We start from the raw sequence: 19,316 nt of genomic DNA on the forward strand, positions 1-19,316 counted from the left end.
AAACACCAAAGCCGTACAACGTATAGTTTCCCCCACACACATGCCCCATTGAAGGAAGCATGCGCACAAATTGGGTCTGCTGTTCACACTCAAAAGTAGCTCCGCATCGCGTCCGAGAAGCCCGGCCCGCCCTTGAGGTCGCGGTCGAACGACATCTGCACCTCGAGCACCTGGCGGATGTGTGTCATGGACAGCGGCTCGCCCTTGTTGACGGCGAGCGCCTGCGCCGTGCGCACCGTGTTCTTGATCTGCCGGCCGTTGAGGTCGTGGCGGGCCAGGGCGTCGTAGTCGCCCTCAGTAAAGGGCATAAGGGCAACCTTCTCGAGGACGCGCACCCGCTCGATGAAGATCTTGAAGATGGCCTTCTTGGCGCGCTGGTCCAGCGAGTCGTAGCGCAGGGCGATGTGAATGCGGGACTGGAAGGCGTCGTCAAAGGTCTAGGTGAGGTACATGTCAGTGATTTTCTTTTTGGTATCACCAGCCGGCTGGTTGATCACCAGGAAATGGGGGGGGGGGGGGGATATTACCTCGACACGGTTGGTGGTGAGGAAGAGAATGCCCTGAAAGTACTCCAACTGACGGAGGAATATGCTGACTAGAGCGTTACGGTGAATGTCGTGCATGTTGCGCTTCTCGAGGAAGACATCCGCCTCGTCAAGGAGTAGGATCGCACCCCAGGCGTGGCAGATGTCAAGAATCTTCTGCAGTTCGGTCTCGAGGTAGCGAGAGTCGGTGCCTAACTCGCCGGCGGACACCATGTACAGCGGGCACTTGAGCAGCTCGCTGATGCCCTCGGCCGTCAAAGTTTTGCCTGTGCCGGGAGGGCCGTGCAGGACAGCAACAAGACCCTTGCCCTTGCCTTGGATCACGTCGTCAATGCTCTCAGCCGCGTGGTATTTGTGCGACTCGACCAGGGCCTTGACGATGTCCTTGGTCTTGGATTCGAGGACCAGCGACTCGTACGCATGCTCGTTCCACTGAATCTCGTTAATTCCAGAGACAGTGAACTCGAGCCAGAGCTTCTCAGCAAAGGCAAAGCCCAGGACGACAGGAGAAGCAATCAGATACTCCTCGTCGGTGAATTCGGGAACGGGCTTCTTGGCATCGTCTCCCTCTTCGGCCTTGGCCTTGTCTGCAGCCTTGCGAGATGAACCGGCCTCGTCCTTCTCAGTCTTCTCGTCCTTGGCTGGAACCTCATCTAGTTTCTCGCCCTTCTCGTTGTCACTGTCAAACTTGGGCATGCTGATCATCTGCACCCGGCCCTTGCGATCCTTGATGACCTTGGTGACAAACTTGACTCCCTTGCCACATCCACCCTCGCCTTCGCCATCGCTGTCACAGCCTCCTCCGTTGTCGGAGCTATCGGCTCCGCAACAGCCGCCCTCGCCACCCGAGTCTTCATCTTCAGACAAGATATCGTGGTCCTTAGGACGAACGTGCGAGATGAGATAGTTGGGGTTGATGCGACGGTGGATGCTTGGGTCCACCATGACGCGGCCATTGATATTGACTTTGACGACAGCCTTCTTCTTCTTGAAGTAAGCCATGCCGTGGTGCGACTTGTAGTGAACACCACTGAGGGTCACAAACTTCTTGCCGCGGCTGATCAGCTTCTGGCGCAGCTGCGATTCCTGCTTGTGGTACTTGAACGGGTAGCAGCTGAGACTGGTGATCTTTCTGGCGCCGCGGAAGTCGGCAATTTCCTCACAAATTCCGCCGTAGCCGAACTGCTTGCCGTCATACTCGAAATACTGTTCGGTTCTCACGTCAGTACGTTGGCATGATTTAGGTCACAGGGTGAATGAGCACTGACCTTGCCCTCGATGTAGTAATACTCGCCCTTCATTATGCTGTAGTGCTTCTCGGCAACCTCTGCCTTGAAAACTCGAGGTTGGTCTTGGCAGCCATAGGTGGTTGTGTACACCAGCGTGTTGGGCTTCCACAGGGCCCAGAGTAGATCAAATGTGATCAGACCATTCTCCAGCATAGGATAGAGACTGGACGAGAGGGGAAGTCAGAAACCATCAACGAAGCGAGGGAGGACAGCAGCCCGAGAAGATCGCTCACCTATTCTTGACAGTATCATAGTCCTTGTCAATGTACTTGACAAGAACCTTGAGATGCTGACGCTTGGTGTCAATGCGCTTCTGCTCCTTCTTGCGGCTGTGCTTGTCACCGCCAGAAATCTTGATCTTCTTAAGATCCTTCAGGTGCTTTCGGAGATCTTCAAGGTATCTGTTGTGAGATACGATAGTCAGCATTTATTGATCGGCTCTCGATCAACTGATGAAACTCACAGGAACAGCAGGTTCGGGTCCAGCTTCGGAGTGTCCTCGACCAAGCTGACGCCCTTGATATTGCCCATGACGTCCTGCAGGCACTCGCGCAGCAGCTTACTCTTGATGTCGATCAGGGTCTGCTTATATTTGCCTTCCCAGTCAAAGGTACGCCGGACGTGGAACACGTACTCGTCGTACTGGGTGTCGTTGGCGCCCTCAGCCGTGTCCTGCAGTTTGTAGTTGTGGATGGTGTTGTCCCAGACCTGGTCCACGCGCTTGAACTCGAGCCTCGCCGTCTTGGGCGTCTTGACCTTGGGCTTCTTTGCCTTTTGGCCATGGTTCAGGTTGCCGGTCAGCAGATAGTTGTTCAGCCCGGTGCCGTCCAGTCCTCCGCCCGGGATGCCCCTGTGGATCCTGTTCCTATCGGCGGCGATATTGCTTGGGGGAGGAGGTTGGTAGCGCAAGGGATCGATGATCATGTTATTGTCACCGGGAAGGCCCATTCTATTGCCATACTGGTGCATCTGGGTGTCCTGGTGCAGCCTGGCTTGTTGCAGCCTGGTCTGTTGCAGCTCTTCGATAAGTTTTGCCATCAGCGGCTTTGAGCCCTTGGGCTTGGTCGTCGACGAGTCGCTGTTGTCGTCAGAGTCAGAAGAGCTCGATTCGCTGTCCGAGGAGGATGCATTGCTCTGGATCGTGAGCTGCTTGGCCTTCTTCGCCTTGGTCTTCTTCTTGGTCTTTTGCTGGCGGCAGTGCTGCTTCTTGCTGGCCTGCTTCTTGTCAACGACTTCGTTCCCGTCCTCTGAATCACTCAGATCCGACTCAGAGGAGGATTCGGCAGCAGACTCCTGGGCGGAAGAGTCAGCTGTCTCGGCTTCGGCAGTCGCGGACTTGCTCGGCTTCCTCCCCTTCTTGGATCGGTTCTTGCTGGAGCATTTCCTTGGCTTCTCGTGAGAGGCATCCTTCTCGGTCGGCGCAGCAGACTCCTGGTTCGAGTGGCTGGCCGGGGCTGGTGGCTCGGATGTCAGCTGCACCTCGTCGCCCATGGCGCTGTCTGGTGGCTTGCTCTCGCGGATGGTGACCACATGGACAGATGAATCCTGAGAATCCATCCTACACACAGTCTGATGGCGCTGTGTTATTCCTCGTTGTGCACTGAGAGAATTGCGACCCGACGCTCAATGCTGAGAATGTGTTCCACCTCTTACAGCGCAGTGTGGGCAGTTCCGGTCAGAAGTGACTGTTGAAAGGATGCTTACTTCAACCCGCGATTCCCACAATGAAGAGAAGAAACGAAGCCAGCTGTGCAGAAATGTTTGTAAAGGTTGAGGGAAACCCAGTGCCCGAATGCAATGTGGGGTTTGGAGGTTTTTGTTGAACCGTAACTTCGGCAGTCAGAAATGATTGATGCTCCGATGCACAATGTGCGATGAGGGAGTGGTGATGCGAACGCGAGCGCGAGCAATGCAGTGGGTGGATGGAGATGTGGTGCCAGTCGTTTAGTCAAGACGTGTGCCTGTAGGTAGCTCCGGCCGGAATCTGCAAGGCGGTTGCGCCAAGGGCCCGACGAAATAGGTCCAATCGTTCAAGAAGGGCGGGATGCAGTGTAGAATGTTTGATGTTGAATGCTACTTGCACAACCGGATCTGGGGCGAGCTGGCGAGCTGCTGGCTGGATGATGGCTGGCTGGAGGGGATTGAGGTTGAAATTTGCCGGATTTGGTGTGGTCGTCGTCGTATGCGAGATGCAAGATGCAAGATGATGTGTTCTGCAAAACCCTGATCAAACCAAAGTCGGTGAGCAAGAAGGACGCCTGACAGAGATCAGGTATCGTGATCTAGGTCTTTGTGGGTAAAGTAGGTTAAGCATACACATGCAGGCACTCATGCGCGAGAAAAAGGTTCAGGTCAGTCGAGTTCCGTCAACTGTTCATCAAGCATGCATGGAAGAGGGGAGAGGTTCGCGCAAAAGATGAAGCCAAGGCAGTCCTGACAGCCGGGCTTTGTATGTACCGGAGCTGGAAGGGAAGACGAAATCACGAAAGGTCAGACAGAGTAGATCAAGTAAGCTGGAAGACAGGCAAGATTGCAGAACTGGTAGCACTTAGACAAATAGATGCGGCGATGGTCTTGTATGGTCACGCCAGAAGGACAATCATGAGCCCACAGGCAGCAGTAGGCAAAAGATACATACTCACTGCTTATTAGTCGCGGAGGAGAGCCAAGTCTGACACGAGAAGGGGATGATTTACTCTTCTAGGCAGATCATGTCGATGGCTGCCTTGGACGGCCAACAAGGCCGGCACCGGTGGCCAACATCCATGGATTTATGTCTAAGGAATCGATCGACTCCGTACTTCTCTCCACATAGCCAGCTCTCTCCCCCCCCTCCCTGTGAGAAGAAGCATTTTTGTGGGATTTTCCCTCTGTCATGGGTTTCACCTTGTGTTGCATGCCACAGAATCCTCTTCCCGCAGTTGTGCATCTCGAAAGGGTTGTCTTTGTGACCTGAGACTGCTCCGTAGTCCAGTGGCTCCACGTGAATGAATCACTCAAGGTCACTGTATTTAGGCGCTTTGTGAGGCGCACACTAGTTGCCTAGGTGGCCTCCAGTTTGGTCATCCCGCTGTTCGCCCTTCTGGATTGGATGAATTTTGGAACCATCGTACCTAACTTCAGCGTCGCGATACGCCGGAAACCACGCTAAACCTCGCCTTTAGGCGGCCCATCTGACTGGAAGTGGTACCCAGGCGCTTGAGGCAGCAAACTTGGGTTTCCTCCCTCACAGATTCTCTGTAGGGTCAATAGATGCCCTTTTCTTCTAGCTCTGCAGAAGCAAAGATAGTTGCTAATATCCAGTGCTCATCAGGCTAGGCTTTGTTTGCTTATCAGGCCCAGACACAGCGAATAGCACGAGTTACCAAGAATCCTCGGGAGCGAGACGGCACCCACGGCTTGGGCACACCCCCCCACTCGACTCACCACAGGACCAGGCTGGCGTGGCTTTCCCTGCCGTGCATTTGCCAAGGCGTGTCGCCAGGCTGATGGGCCACCAGTCTTTGCTCCTGTTCGCCCTGCGGCACTTCTGCATCCTCCAATGGTGGTGAGAGTCCCTCCACGCATAGGGTCCTAGCACCAGCCCACCTGCAGCTCTGCGGAGCCTCCGCCCGCCTCGTCTGGCGACCTAGTGGCCAATGTGGCGCCGAACAACGGTGTGATCATCCTTACCGCCATGTCCAGTCCCACCGCTCTTGTGGACAACAACGGGGTGTCGTCGGTGCTGTGGATGTCTCGATGTACTTGCGGCTCTGCCCTCAACTACATCTTCGATTCAGGATGGGCCCCCCGGGCAGATCGGCTATCCCGGAGGCACACCTCGCACACACGATCTCTCTCGTCCTCTCGATCACTCGGCGATAGGTACACTGGATCTGACCATCTCATGCTCATGCAAGTATCATTCCCCGTTAGGATGATTCTACCTTGTCCAGCCTATTCCGCAAGGCCGCGTTCTCCACGCTCGTTACGTTACCTGCCGCATCCATATGGAAGATGAAGAGGTCGAGCGGCTTGGAGCCGTACATGACCCCGCTTACATACACCCACGTCGAGCAGTCGGTGCTGAACGGCCGTGTCACGTTGGGCCCGCTCAAGTCCTCAAAAACAGCCTTGAACGCTACCCTCTTACCCCCATCCGGCATGGCATCCCAGCGACCCGTCGGATACAGCCTCACGCTGGGTTCCATATGCTCCCAGTAATCGCTCGACACATTCTGTCCGATGGCGACAGAAAGTCTCAACATGTCTGTTCCGTTACTGAACCAGTGGTTAAGGCCGAGGCCAGGCTTCTGGCGATCCACGCCGATGCTCAGTGACGAGTTGAGAGTTCTGCTGGAACTAGCGTAGCTACCACAATAGGTCCTGTTGGCCTGCTCGCGCGCGGTGTACTGCATTGTCGGAAGGTAGGTACTCGACAACGTGTCGGCCAACCCCATCGTGAGACCGCTCGGCATGTCTCCAGCTGCTATGATCGAGAAGCCGATGCCGAAGTCGGGAATCACAGCCAGAACTGTGCTGTACTTCCCCAGGCTACCCGCCTTGTTGAATGTCGTTGCAAATTGGTAGGTCGAGTCTTGGGAAGGCCTCCATGTTAGTACGGCAGGGACTCTTTTTTTGATATATGGGATGGACGCACGCACTTGAAGGCAAGTCAAGCTGTCTCACCCCCCAAGGAATGCCCACGGCCGACTTGGGATCAGAGCTTAGTATTGCTGGCTTAAGCCATCGCCTTGTCAGTGCCTCGGGGAGCAATGACGACCTAAGGATGGCCCTGCCGAGTGTGCTGAGGTCCGATGCTGAAGCATACATGTTCCCAGTTCTGCAGATAGATGTGAGCACTGGGTTTTCTGGACTCCTTTTCGTGGATGAACTCACGGCGACTCGTTGCCCATGTCAAAAGCCCAATTAGTCATGTACCTGTTGCCAGGGATGATGCCCAGGGAATCATTGGGTGTCTTGTAGAATGTGTGAGTCAGATTCAATGGTTTGATGATCCTGTTTTCGACAATCGACTGGAAACTCTTGCCCGCCATCTCCTCCAGAGCATAGGCGAGGATGGCGTAGCCTACATCCGAGTAGGTCGGAGTGACGAAAGGCGCAAACGAGGGCGGCGTCCGCTTGAGACCTTCAAAGAACTCTACCCGCCAAGGAGTTCATGGTCAACCAGTCAGTCGGTCTCTCCCACTTGGAGTCTCTGATCCACTCACGCGATCTGTTGCAGATGAAATAGTTACCGCAAGGCGGCACTTCGGCCTGCGGGATCGGAGGGAAGCCGACATACGTGAGATTCGTCACTGTGGCCTGCTGTGTGAGCTCGCCCAGCAACGCGTCTGTCTCGCTCATTAGCTATGGCCTTCTCATCAACAGCTCAGAGCGGATAGTCTCACAGTCCCTCGTCAGCCCCGACATCTGGCTCGCCAGCGCGCCGATAGTAATGGCATCCCAGTCCGTTGTCAAGATCGAGTGGCTCGTCGCCCCGTTGACCCGGGCCTCGTCCGCCATGGCCCGCAGCTCGGGCACATACTTGGTGATGGGCTCGTTCCAGCTACTGTCGCCAACCTCGGCCAGGAACGCCAGTACCGTGTACACCTTGGTCACGCTGCCCAGGCGGTACACCGTGTCGCCGTCGACTTTACTCACGCCCGTCGAGTTGAGCTCCGGCAGGTTCGGCGCCGTCCAGTAGTGCGACCACAGGGGCTTGTCCTCAGAGGCGGCGAACACCTCGACCGAGTAGGAAAAGTGCTCAGCGCCGACGGACAGGTTGCCCGTCGCGTTGTCGATGTACTGCGGGAAGACGGTGTCGAGGGCGGCGGCCGCGGCCTGAACGCCCGGGGCGGACAGGAGGGATGTGGGCGTTGGGTAGTCCAGGCCGTAGAGGGGGCAGTTTAGCTTGGCCAGGGCCGGGACGGCGCCTAACAAGAGGTTTGCGATGCAAGCCTTGGAGGATGCCATTTGAATGATTGTTTGATGATCTTCTTGAAGGCCAGATCCTACCTAGATGAGGTGAGATGACTATGCTATGGTGTGCTCGTGGAGAATGTCGCCAAGACCATCTTAGACATTCCATTGAACTTATAGGGGATAGGATATAACATGGCCATCATAGGGAATGTGCAGTGTAACCTGGTATGCAGGGGCGAGAGAATTCGTCTAGCCGGGTCTTCGGAGAACGCGTGCTGTAAGCGAGGTTCGTCTGCTAAAGGAAGTAGATATGACAAAATGAGATTAATCTATGATTCGTACCGGCGCCGCGAGACCTATGCCCGCCCCAATGCGGAGTGTTTCGAGGGAGCACCCGGAGGATTGGGTCCTGGGATGGCACGCTGTCACATTAGCCGGCAGCGCAGGCGGTGCTACCCTGAACGTCCCATGGTACAAGGGAGCAGTTTCTCAAAATAGAACGTCTTAATTGCCTATAGGTCTTGTTGTTATCACTGTACGCTGCTTCAGATGGGGTATACCGATCCTTAGCATCGTTCTTCCTTCAGGTCAATGAGCACAGATGTGCGCTGCCGGACGTGGTTGATATGAGGATGCAATGAAGTGAGAGACCGGAATGGGACAGCTGTTTTTAAATATATTTGTTTCTAGTTTCCAACAAACTAGTATGTATAGTCTATGGGCATGTTTCTAGCCTAGTACACACTTTAGGCATTTGCACTGATACTGAGAGGCATCGTCATATCCACCGGGCTCTATATCCAGCCATAGCAGACAGTTTTGCCCCTCTGCTGTCAGGTGGAACAAGAAACACATTCTAGAAGAGATATCGAGATAGCGAACAAGCAAAACTCGTAGTCATGGGTGCTCTTATGCGCCGTGGGGAGACTGGTCAACTCATAGCTAAGGGGGCAATCTTCTCAGAGGGCCGTCCTCAGCATGGACACTTCCAGGTTAGATGCATAGTATATGGATCTGAAATTCCTCACCATGGGAGAGATACGAGCTTAAAGAGGAAGAACACCTAGGTGTCTAGAGTTATTTCATGGTGAAGAAGATATAAGAAATGAAGACAAGGGCACTAGATTTTGCCTTCCTTTAATTGAGCAGGGTAAGAGGAGCCTCAAGTCAAGGGTCTACCGTCATAGAGTGCTAAGAACCCTAGGCTCAAACCTCGCGGACATAGTTTGGGAAGAGCTACATGCCTTTGAGAGATGGCGACTCGGGCCGGTCTATCTCTCGAAGGGCATGACAGCACAGTGCATTCATCGTGTTTGACATCCTGCGTTATAGGCAATTCTCATTCAGTTATTTATCGATCGTTGCAGGATTCCAGAATCGTTTCGCCCATTTTTTAACAGATTTTATTTCAATACTGACTTCTTTGAGCTCTGGCATGAGTCTGGTGCGGCAGATCGATCTAGTATATGTGAACTAAACCCGGTGTGGTGGCAAACTTGGGATGCATGTTGGATGAGATAAACACAGGCATCGCACAATTAAAGGAAATGCCAGTCGCCAGACAAAGGAGAAAAGTGACGAACTGTGACATATTTTAATATATCATAAAAGGGATACAAATCTGCTTTGTTGGTGCCAGGAGTCGAGTGGCAATTCACATAAATGTGAGCCGCTACATCTACTCACGCCCGTCCGAGAGAAGAGGAGGCTTGTCATCCATCATCCGATGTGCCAGTCAGCCAGATTGTGGAATGGCTCCTGGTGTCTGTATGGCTGACCTATTGGGCTCTATGCATGAGTAGCCAGGCTTGCTAGGGTGGAACCAGATCCAAAGTGAGCACATTCCTGGGATCGGAAGTGAGAAGAAGCAAGGTAGCAGGTCACGGGACGAGAATGAGGGGTAGGATGCGAGGGTGAGTTGGGTGGCGTGTCGCGCTGGGGTTGCGAGGCAAAGAGGCTTCGCCCCCCAGCCGCTGTTTCGGGTGGTTCAGTGGATGGGAGGGATGAGGAGGGGGAGGTGAGTCGAGGTGCGGAGATGTATGGCATGTTTTCTGTCAGACCGGCAATTATGGTTCATACTCTGAGGCAATTGGGTGAGCCTTGGGGCCAGTATTAGAAGGGATGATGAGACCAGGTCGACGGAAGCACAGGTGAGGATGGCTTTCGCGCAAAGAGGTGGTCATCAAAAGATAGATCTTATTGTAGACTATGTCGATGTTGCCAAGTACTAGCGATAGACTCTGGAAAATCAATTGCGTTGCGTGAGAACAACGAGCAACTAGGTAGATACAGGTTCCAAGTCCTCAATGACAAGAGTACGGCACGAGTGTGATGACGAGCAGACATTCACTGCTGTCATGCATTGCAGGTAGGTACCGAGGTTATGCATGGGGGTGCAAAGCAAAAACAACAAACATCAAGAACCCCCTGATCCGTCGTATCAATCATCAAACCCTATCACACCAACGGCTCATGCGGGGGAGATGCGGTCGATGCTCTTCTTGATGTTGGTATCGACCCTCTTGGCCACCTTCTCGAGGGGCAGGCGCTGGTCGACCCTCTTGACGGTGCGCTCGACGCGCGGCGTGACCCTCTGGATACCGCGCTCGGCGGCCGGACTAAAGTAGTTGATGTTACGCTCCCAGCGAGGGGCCCATTTTGCCGTCTGCTTGGCCAGGCGCTGGTCGGCGCCAGGGAGGATCATGTAGAAGGGGGCAAAGGCACCGACGCCGGCGATGCTGAAGGAGAGAAGCTCGGTTCGGCCTGCGCGGGGGATGCGGACGGGCATTTTGGGTGGTGTTTTGGTGGTTGTGGGTAAGAAAAGGGCTAGTATTTGGTGACGGGGTAATTTATTGAATTGTCTGTTCTGATGGCGGAAATAAAAAGTCAGTTTCAACACAAACTAAGGATGCCGCAAGTTGTTGTGGTTGTGTTGGTGATGAATTGAGTGAGGAGGGATGGATGAGAGAGTCTGCGGGAATTGGGCCAGCTGGATTATGCAAGCTGTGGTGAGGGGGTGTGCGAGCGAGGTGGCGATGACTCGCGGCTGGGATCTGGCGGCAGTTGTACGTACCCTATTGACAGTTGCGTTGCTTGTCTGGTGTTTTGAGAGGTTGCGGATGGAGTATTACCCTCTGATCCTGTCGATGCTGCCGTCTATTCGATGCAAAATGCCCCTGAGACCCGAGTAGGAAAATAGTATAGAAATGAGCTCTCTCCAAATGTGTAACAATTTGAGGATGATGCGACAGGAATGATGCTGATGGGAGGGGAGGAGCGGGAGCTGTGCTTCCTTTTAAACGGCGGCAAGGCCCTGGACCAGGAATCCGGGGAGTCAACGCAAAAGGATGGTGCGGGCAAGACAGTGATTGGGTTGAGCAGGATCTTGCTCAGCTCCTTGGGAGGGTCGGCATGGGAGGTGACTCGTTCGCAGCAGCAGGAGCATTGGCCATGATCATCTCCCGTCTCGCTTCCATTCTCCCTCTCCCTCTCCCTCTCCCTCTCCCTCTGCCACATGCCTGCCTGGGGTCGCTGTGCTCGCTGTTTTCGCTTGCGACACTGTCCCCTCCCTCCCCTCCATTACAAGTACATCGAATCCTGTAGTTACCTCACCCAGTGCTGGCAAAAACGGCATAGACCAAAAATCCTTAGACAGCTTCGGACTAGACTAGGGCAGACTTGATCGACCCCTGCCTGGCCACAGACGCGCGCCCTCTTGTCCTTCCCACGAATGCAAATCCATCCATCTTCTTGGCTCACTCCTCTCGCTGCTGGCAATGGGCAATTGGCCCCCCCTGCTGGCGTGCGCCCCTTGTCCCTCAAAATCTCTCCAGAAAGCGGGGTTACCAGGTTACATCGCTGCCACGACACCCAATCACAGGCACACCCTCGACGTCACAAACAGTCCAGATCATCCGTTGGCATTGGCTTCTCGTCTCATTTGGGTAGCAGAGATCCCAAGACCTGGAGGGGCCAGCGCAATGAGGGGAAGGGAGGGCTGTGCGGGCAATAACTACCTAGGTAGGTAGAAGCAGAGCGTCGCGAGTAAAATGGCGCGTGTCGCATCGAGGCCAGTCCATAGTCGGCGCTCGAGCTGGTTGGTCACTCGTCGCTCAGCCTTGCATATGCATTCCTGCCTCCTCTCTTCTTTGCCCTGGTGTCCACGGCGGTGCCCGAGTTCCCCTTTCTTTCGCGTTGGATCAATTGATTGATTGAGCATCCCCTCGCTCCTGGTGGTGGTCGGCAAGTAGGCCGACCGACCGTCGAGAAACAATAGTGAGTGGGTCACTGTAAATGCCACTAAGCGAGGCCTGCCCCGCTTCCCCAGACTCCATTCGCTGAAACTCCACTCTCTCCACGATTCAGAGGGCCCGTAGGGCGCCTTTAGGGCACCTTTAGTGGGCAATTGGGGCGCCCACTCTCCGCGGAACACCCTGAAAACATGCCGGCCAGCATATTTGTTGCCCCCGTTCCTGTCCTCGATCAGCTGTTGCTGGGTCAAGCGGTCCGGAGTGATGATGTGTTGCCCGCGGGGTGGACGTCTTCCTTTTCGCCTGGTTGGAACTTTGAGTCTACCGCCAACACGTGCGTTGATCCATATCCGGGCTCCAAGCCTTGGGCAGCGTGCACCAGACTTGAGCTCGGACAGCTGGAGCCACTTATCGTCTCTGGCCCTGCTGATAAGCAAACACACCAAAGGCCAAATCCGATCCGGTGTCGCTATCAAACAGCATGGAGCAAGTAATTCCAGCTGGGGCTTCAAACCCTCCAGGGAAGACACTACATTCAATTATTTCAGTGATCATGTGCTCACCTCTCCAGTACCTGAATTGGCTTGCCACTTGTCTCGTTGCTGGGACCGCTTTGATTGGACAGCGACGCCAAAAGCAGACCATCCACCAGCACCCTAAAGAAGAGGGCGAATCCACAAGTGGACTCTTCGCAAGGCAGGCCAACCCGCGATGGGGATAATGGACTAGTACTTGTACATGTCAACGGTGCTCGCGTGCCAAGCCTTATGAAGATCACTTATATACCTAGGTAGGTAACTTGGTACAATGGTTCCTGGGGCTCCGTCCAACGTCTTCTAGCCTCGTCTCTCCGGTCTCTGTCAGCTTCCGGGACATTCGGCTAGTGAGTGTCTGGCAAGTGTTCCATTCATATGGAGGCTCATAGCACATCAGATATGTTGAGCAGATAGAGAAATGCAGGTTCCAACACCGTCAAGCCGCTTGTCCCAACTCTGGAGATGAGCCCATTTTGATAAATCAGTGCTTCAAGATCGACCAAGCCTCATACCCATCAACACAAGACGCAGAAAGTCTCTCTTGATTTCCGGTTTATTACTCTCGCTACACGTCTAAATCGCCAACGCATATTTTAACAAAATATAGCAGAAGGTGGTTTACTGAGCGAGGGATGCTCCTGGTGGCTCTTATTCAACTCTGACCAGTATTAGCCGGCATCTTCCCAACAAAACTGGCTGATGAAAGTAAACAGTGGGAAAACGCAAAGCCGGGTGTAAACACTAGAGCAACTCGGGAGCACCCTCAGGCAGTCAGCCCCGCTTGAGAAAGCAGGCTCGGGTACACGTAAAGCAGACGCCCTGAGGATGAATCCATGGTCAAGGTCAACTGGCTACAGAGGCAACTCTTCTTGCTGACCTCCCTTGTCTGTTGCAGCAGAACTATCATTTGCTAATTTTGGATGGCAAAACTCCTCACACCTGCAGTATACGACCCTGTACCCGTCCTCTGCCTCCGGCTCATCCTCGTATCCCGGATGCCAATGATGAATCAGGAAGCCCTCAATACCCTCCCTCAGCTTTCTCAGCGTACCGCCCAGGCCATCCTCCCCCCCATCCAAGTAAGCCGCACGCGACAGGCACTGATGTTGTCTAGCCTCCCGGCTCCAGCTCTCGTAGCCCTTGTGGCAGCCCGTCGATGTCTGCCACTGGACGAGCAGGAAGCCACCTTCGCCCTTATCCCAGTCTTCTTCAGCCTTGGCGATGGTCAGAATGACGTGCTTCCACCCACTATAGCGTCGAACAGGAGGGATGTAGTGGCTCGCGCCACGCACGCCGCGGGCGTTGCGCGCCTTCCTCTCGGTGAGGTAGTGCGCCTTGCACTTCTCGGCGCGCTCCTCATCCGTCGCCGACGACGGCATGGGCAGAGCGTACAGGTCAACGCGGTCCGGCTCGTCGCGGCCCTCGGCGCCGCGCGCGTCCCACGTGTCCTCGTGCAGCCTCAGGGCCAGCTCCTTCAGGCGTGAATGGTCCCCGTCGCACCCGGGCCTGGTGTCGTAGACCTGCAGGCCCCATGGCGACCGGCTCGTTGTGTGGTCTTCGTCGGAGCCGTAGGGCCGTGTTGATTTCCAGGCCGAGTAGCACGGCGCTCCATCGTGAGTCTGGACCCGCTCGACCTGCATGCAGGTCTCAATCCTCACCGGCGCCTGGCCTCCAGTTGAGAGTCTTCTGGCCATGCTGCCCTCTAAGGCTGTAGTGTAATTTCATGAATGTGAAACCGTGTAGGCATGAGATTGAAAGATTTCCACGACTGCTTCGAGCAAAGCCCACAGCATTCACCGAAGGATTCTCGCTTCACCGCCACTGCTGTAGGCAACACTTGGCAGAAGATCGAAACACATCACGTCTATATTTAGGGATCTAGCCTGAAATTGCAACTTGACTATTCGTCCCTGGCTGTTCAATCAAGTTCCGAAAGGGAAAAAGGAAAAAAAAAAAAAAAAGAAATGGGATCACACAATCTCTGGCAATTCATGGCCAGGGCCACTCCATTGGGCCCGATGTGCATCTTGAGAGGACCAAAGATCACTGGGACTCCAAAGACATATTGCAGCTTATTAAAAAAAAAAAAAAAAAAAAAAAACAAAGAAGATCCTCACGATGCGCAATTAGCAGTCCCGAGGACTTGCAAGATGCGGATTGAGGGCCGAGAGAGGCTTTCGGCAGTGACTCGGCACACGGGCGACCGGAGCTGCACAATTGTGGGCCGCAAAACTGACCCCGGACCCGTGATGGCGAAGACACAAAGAAAAGCATGACAGATCGCATGATGCGCTGGCCGTCCTGCTCCGAGAATCGTACGAACTTCGGGAAACAGTTCCTGAGTAGTGTCTTCAAAGCGCAATTCTAGGTCTCGGATTGAATGGCCCCAATGCCTCTTTTCCACATTCATGATGAGCTGCTGCACTGAGATGGTTTCAGCGGGATGCTCCGAAAGATTTAAACACCATCGGGATTTGGCGTCAAGTCCACCGCTATCAAGACGGCTAAGCTAGGGGAAAAGGCCCTCACTCTGGTCCGCGCGGGCAGCAGTAGGTAAGTCCTGGTGCCAGTGTTGCTCTCTCTCATCAGCCCGGTGTTGGCTGGGTAAGGGAAGGATCTGTAATTCAAGCAATTTGACATGGCTCGGCGCAGCATGCCAAGCACGGTTGCCGAGCATTGCTCCCGCGCGTCGTCCGATGTAACGACGGCTAACGCACGCCCTGTAGCACGTTTTTTAGGCGACGGCGAGAGAGCTAAGGCATCGTTAGCGGGATGGTTCGAAGCCTCGCGCCTCGAGGGCTTGCAATGGTGTGGCCTGATGACCTGCTGCGCGACCGCACGATTGATATTCGTGGCGGCCGTCGAGCAGAGCGCTGGTTCTTTTACCTGAAGACGCTTATGCCTTTTGTACAGCGAGATCAAACTCAAGAGTCAAATAGTAACGACGTTGCGCTGATCGACCTGGCTTGGGGACGCCGAGACCCGGCCGGCGCCCATGTGGCCCTGCGGGGGAGGATCTCCAGGCTCATTAGGTATCATCTTACCTGGTAGTTAGGGTTCGAGGCCGCCACCGCTAGCACAACGTTAGCTTTGGAGGTTCTTCAAAAAGAACCTCGTCTCTGCGTGTCCCCTTGTTCGGTCGCTGCATTGGTGCTAGGCTCGTCCTTGACGTCAGGCCTCGTTGAGCGTGGTTGCATGGGCCGGCCGAGATAAATCGGGCGAGCGACGGGATCACGGCATCCTGGTTGGCCAGCCCCACGGCGGGTTCCAATGCTGGTGGGTGCTACGAAATTCATGATGTCCTCAAGACACGGACTGCGTGCGCTGCCATCAGGAGTGTGCTTAAAAGGACCAGTTGTGTCCGATCGGGATTCTGATGTGTGGGCAGGTGTGGTGTGCATGGCTTTCCTAGCTCTGAGACTCTTGTACCGGCTTTGACGATCATCATCTACACTTGCCGCTTCCTGCTGTAGTCCTATCTCCAAACCCCGCATTGTGAAGAGTCTGAAGGAGGTGACTTGTCTTGCTGCCACCTCCGGCTACCGATTGTAAAAGGCGTCATCGCCCGCTCAAGGTCTGTCGAGGTTTGACGGGCATCCACACACACACATACACACACGCACATACCCACCCTCACGCGCGCGTGGACACTCACGCTCAATCACTACCTACCTACTGAATACCCACATCCCACATCCCACATCTCTCCTCAGACTAATCCACCCTGTTCTACACCTCCAGACCATCTGGGGCCCCAGGTTGGCACGTCCTGTTCTTATAAGCCCGACCCCCATCTCATCTCGAGTCACCTTCCAGTTCCCCTTCCTTTCTCACCCCCTCCCTCGCAAACATATCGAGGCACATCGTCAAAAAGGGACGCACGCTTCTGCCGATCTGGAAGGCTAGCAGACACGCGCCCATCTGATCACCAATTAACTACCACGTCCATTTGTCCAAGATGACCGACGTAGAGAAGGTCGAGCACGGCCATCATCCCCACAACAACGGCGCCGATAATGGCGTCCTCAACAACGGCGCCGCGGCCGAAGAGCAGCAGGTGCCGCCGCATGCTAACATGACCGTCGGGCAGTACCTCGGCACCCGACTGAGCTCCCTCAAGCCGCCCATGAACAAGACGCCCAACCCGTTCAAGCTGCTGGGGATGCTCAATCGCATGCAGTGGGCCTTTTTCGGCGTCGCATTCTTTGCCTGGGTAAGCAGACTCGGCTTCCAAGAGGGAGACAGACAGACACCAAGTGATTGCAAGTCCACTAACCCGCTGGCATGCACCGTCAACAGACCTGGGACGCCTTCGATTTTTTCACCGTGTCTCTCACCGTTTCCAGTTTGGCCAAGCAGTTCGGCAAGACAAACACTGACATTACCTGGGGCATCACCCTCGTGCTCATGTTCCGCTCCGTCGGCTCGATCCTCTTTGGTATCGCGGCCGATCGGTACGGCCGCAAGTGGCCGTTCATCCTGAACAACGTCCTGTTCATCATTCTGGAGCTGGTAAGTCTGTCTTCTCTTGCCCTTTTTGCCGAAATAAGAGCGCTTGGGCACGCAAAATCAGAAATACTACGCCAACTGGGTTTCGATCATGAGGTGGTTTGATGGCTTGGCATTCAACGCCAATGACGTTGGTGGTGCTCTTCTCTCCGCGGTGCGGACCCAAGTCTGCTTGGCGAAGCTTGTCTTTCAAAGCGACGACTTGGCACACGCAAGTGGTGCCCATTCTCCTTCACCCACCCTCCAAATCACCCACACCCACATGGGTGTGAGGAGAGACAAGAGGATCGGATGACACACGAGGCCACTTCATCAATCAACCGTCTTGGCGGATCGACGCTAACGCGATGCCTCCCATGGCTAGGGTACCGGGTTCTGCAACACCTACCAGCAATTTCTGGCCTGCCGGGCGCTGTTCGGCGTGGCCATGGGCGGTCTGTACGGCAATGCTGCCGCTACTGCCCTTGAGGATCTCCCGTCGGAGGCCCGTGGTTTGATGAGCGGTATCCTGCAACAAGGTGTAAGTTCAATCGAGCCCTCTGCGTTCTCCTTACTTGAGATTCCACACCTCTGACCACAGTTCCGTCCCCATTAGTATGCCTTCGGCTACCTCCTCGCCACCGCCTTCGCCCGCGGCCTCGTCAACACCACCTCGCACGGCTGGCGCCCGCTCTTCTGGTTCGGCGCCTGCCCACCAGTCCTCATCATCCTCTGGCGTCTGATGCTGCCCGAGACCAAGATCTACAAGCAGCACGCGTCGGTGCGCCGCACCGCCAAGACCAGCGGGCCCAGCGTGTCCAAGGTCTTCCTGCGCGAGGGCAAGGTCGCGCTGCGCCGCCACTGGCTCCTGCTCACCTACCTCGTCCTGCTCATGGCCGGCTTCAACTTTGCCTCGCATGGCTCCCAGGACCTCTACCCGACCATGCTCGAGAACCAGTTCGAGTTCTCGCCCAACCGCGTCACCGTCACCCAGGTCTGTGCCAACCTGGGCGCCATGCTCGGCGGCACGGTCGTCGGCTTCTGCAGCCAGATCTTTGGCCGGCGCCTGAGCATCATGGTCATGTGCGTCATCGGCGGCGCCCTCCTGTACCCGTACACCTTCACCTCGAGCAACGCCGTCATCGCCGCCGCCTTCTTCGAGCAGTTCTGCGTCCAGGGCGCGTGGGGCGTCATCCCCATCCACCTCATGGAGCTGTCTCCCGGCGCCTTCCGCACCTTTGTCGTCGGCACCTCGTACCAGCTCGGCAACCTCGTGTCGTCGGCCTCGTCGACCATCGAGTCCACCATCGGCGACCGCTTCCCGCTGCCCCCGACGGCGTCGGGCACCAAGCGCTACGAGTACGGCAAGGTCATCTGCATCTTTATGGGCTGCGTGTACGCCTACGTCCTGCTCCTGACCTTTATCGGGCCCGAGTTCCTCGGCCGCAAGTTTGACGTCGCCCACGACGCCGACGTGCGCGAGGTGGCCGACGAGGAGACGATCCACGATGCCATCCGGCGCCGCGAGCGGCTGGGCATGGGCATGAGCGACGAGGATCTCGAGGACGAGGCGGCCTTCCGTCGCGAGGAGGAGCTCGAGGCGGAGAGGGAGCTGCAGAGGCAGGCACAGAAGGAAAAGGCCGCTGCTGCGCGACCGCAACACTGAGTGCGTGTTACCGCAACGGGTGCTTTACGTGTTTTGGCCCCGTGTCGCGCGCGCTAACAGGCCGGCAAGATTGGGCGGTTGATACCCCAAAGAACTGCTTGCGCTGATCCGTTGGATTTCGCCCAATGGTTCGGCGATCAATGATTCTGGAACGAGTTTGCCAGCGTCCATGGGCGTGTCGCGATGTCTGGAACTGGCACCTCGGTGGATGTGCTGCTGGTTATTTGGAAGTCTTTGACGAGATAGGTACCTATGAATATCAAAGAATGTCAATCACGTCAATCGTTGTACTCGGACAGTGGGTAGGACATCGATGTCCCGTCTCGAGCCCTTCGTCCCTAGCCACTGAAATCCAGTCTTCACATGATGCCTGCACTCCACTAACTCACGCTCCAAGCAAGCTGAAAACCGCTCTCGGCCAGGAATAGCGCGTTTCGGCAGGGCCCACCCACTGAGCCCGACGTCACCACCAGGAAGCTCAAAGCTCCCACCTCCATTTCCTTGTTTGGCTCCCCTGCTCCCACTGCTGCATGCAGCCCAAACTTGGTTTATGTGTTTCGCTCTGAGGATACTCAGCGAAGGGAGTTGACGTATTCCCCTCCCTTCCTGTGTCGCTTCTGGGCTTCTTTGCTGGTCTG

General features: G+C 55.4%; 6 protein-coding genes across 6 annotated transcripts; 1 reads left to right on the plus strand and 5 right to left on the minus strand.

The window, feature by feature from the left end:
* Positions 1–89: 89 nt before the first annotated feature.
* Positions 90–3,391, minus strand: E0L32_010330 (uncharacterized protein; the record flags this gene model as incomplete). Its single annotated transcript, XM_031132936.1, has 5 exons — positions 90–437; positions 528–1,751; positions 1,814–1,997; positions 2,068–2,235; positions 2,298–3,391. 5 exons carry the CDS (start codon positions 3,389–3,391, stop codon positions 90–92), a joined length of 3,018 nt encoding a protein of 1,005 aa, XP_030989710.1.
* Positions 3,392–5,745: 2,354 nt separating this feature from the next.
* On the minus strand, positions 5,746–7,789 carry E0L32_010331 (uncharacterized protein; the record flags this gene model as incomplete). The annotated part of the gene is made up of 5 exons (XM_031132937.1): positions 5,746–6,375; positions 6,503–6,656; positions 6,713–6,974; positions 7,045–7,167; positions 7,225–7,789. The coding sequence occupies 5 exons, from the start codon at positions 7,787–7,789 to the stop codon at positions 5,746–5,748; spliced, it is 1,734 nt and encodes a 577-aa protein (XP_030989711.1).
* Positions 7,790–10,208: 2,419 nt separating this feature from the next.
* E0L32_010332 (uncharacterized protein) lies at positions 10,209–10,526 on the minus strand (the record flags this gene model as incomplete). The annotated part of the gene is made up of 1 exon (XM_031132938.1): positions 10,209–10,526. The coding sequence occupies one exon, from the start codon at positions 10,524–10,526 to the stop codon at positions 10,209–10,211; it is 318 nt and encodes a 105-aa protein (XP_030989712.1).
* Positions 10,527–13,375: 2,849 nt separating this feature from the next.
* Positions 13,376–14,218, minus strand: E0L32_010333 (uncharacterized protein; the record flags this gene model as incomplete). Its single annotated transcript, XM_031132939.1, has 1 exon — positions 13,376–14,218. The coding sequence occupies one exon, from the start codon at positions 14,216–14,218 to the stop codon at positions 13,376–13,378; it is 843 nt and encodes a 280-aa protein (XP_030989713.1).
* A 1,407-nt stretch (positions 14,219–15,625) lies between these two features.
* E0L32_010334 (uncharacterized protein) lies at positions 15,626–16,018 on the minus strand (the record flags this gene model as incomplete). The annotated part of the gene is made up of 1 exon (XM_031132941.1): positions 15,626–16,018. The coding sequence occupies one exon, from the start codon at positions 16,016–16,018 to the stop codon at positions 15,626–15,628; it is 393 nt and encodes a 130-aa protein (XP_030989714.1).
* A 464-nt stretch (positions 16,019–16,482) lies between these two features.
* E0L32_010335 (uncharacterized protein) lies at positions 16,483–18,678 on the plus strand (the record flags this gene model as incomplete). The annotated part of the gene is made up of 5 exons (XM_031132942.1): positions 16,483–16,737; positions 16,824–17,036; positions 17,098–17,187; positions 17,425–17,553; positions 17,629–18,678. The coding sequence occupies 5 exons, from the start codon at positions 16,483–16,485 to the stop codon at positions 18,676–18,678; spliced, it is 1,737 nt and encodes a 578-aa protein (XP_030989715.1).
* Positions 18,679–19,316: the final 638 nt, after the last annotated feature.

This window comes from Thyridium curvatum (genome assembly GCF_004353045.1).
Source record: "Thyridium curvatum strain D216 chromosome Unknown NODE_82_length_186253_cov_79.185288, whole genome shotgun sequence".
NCBI lineage: Eukaryota > Fungi > Ascomycota > Sordariomycetes > Thyridiales > Thyridiaceae > Thyridium > Thyridium curvatum.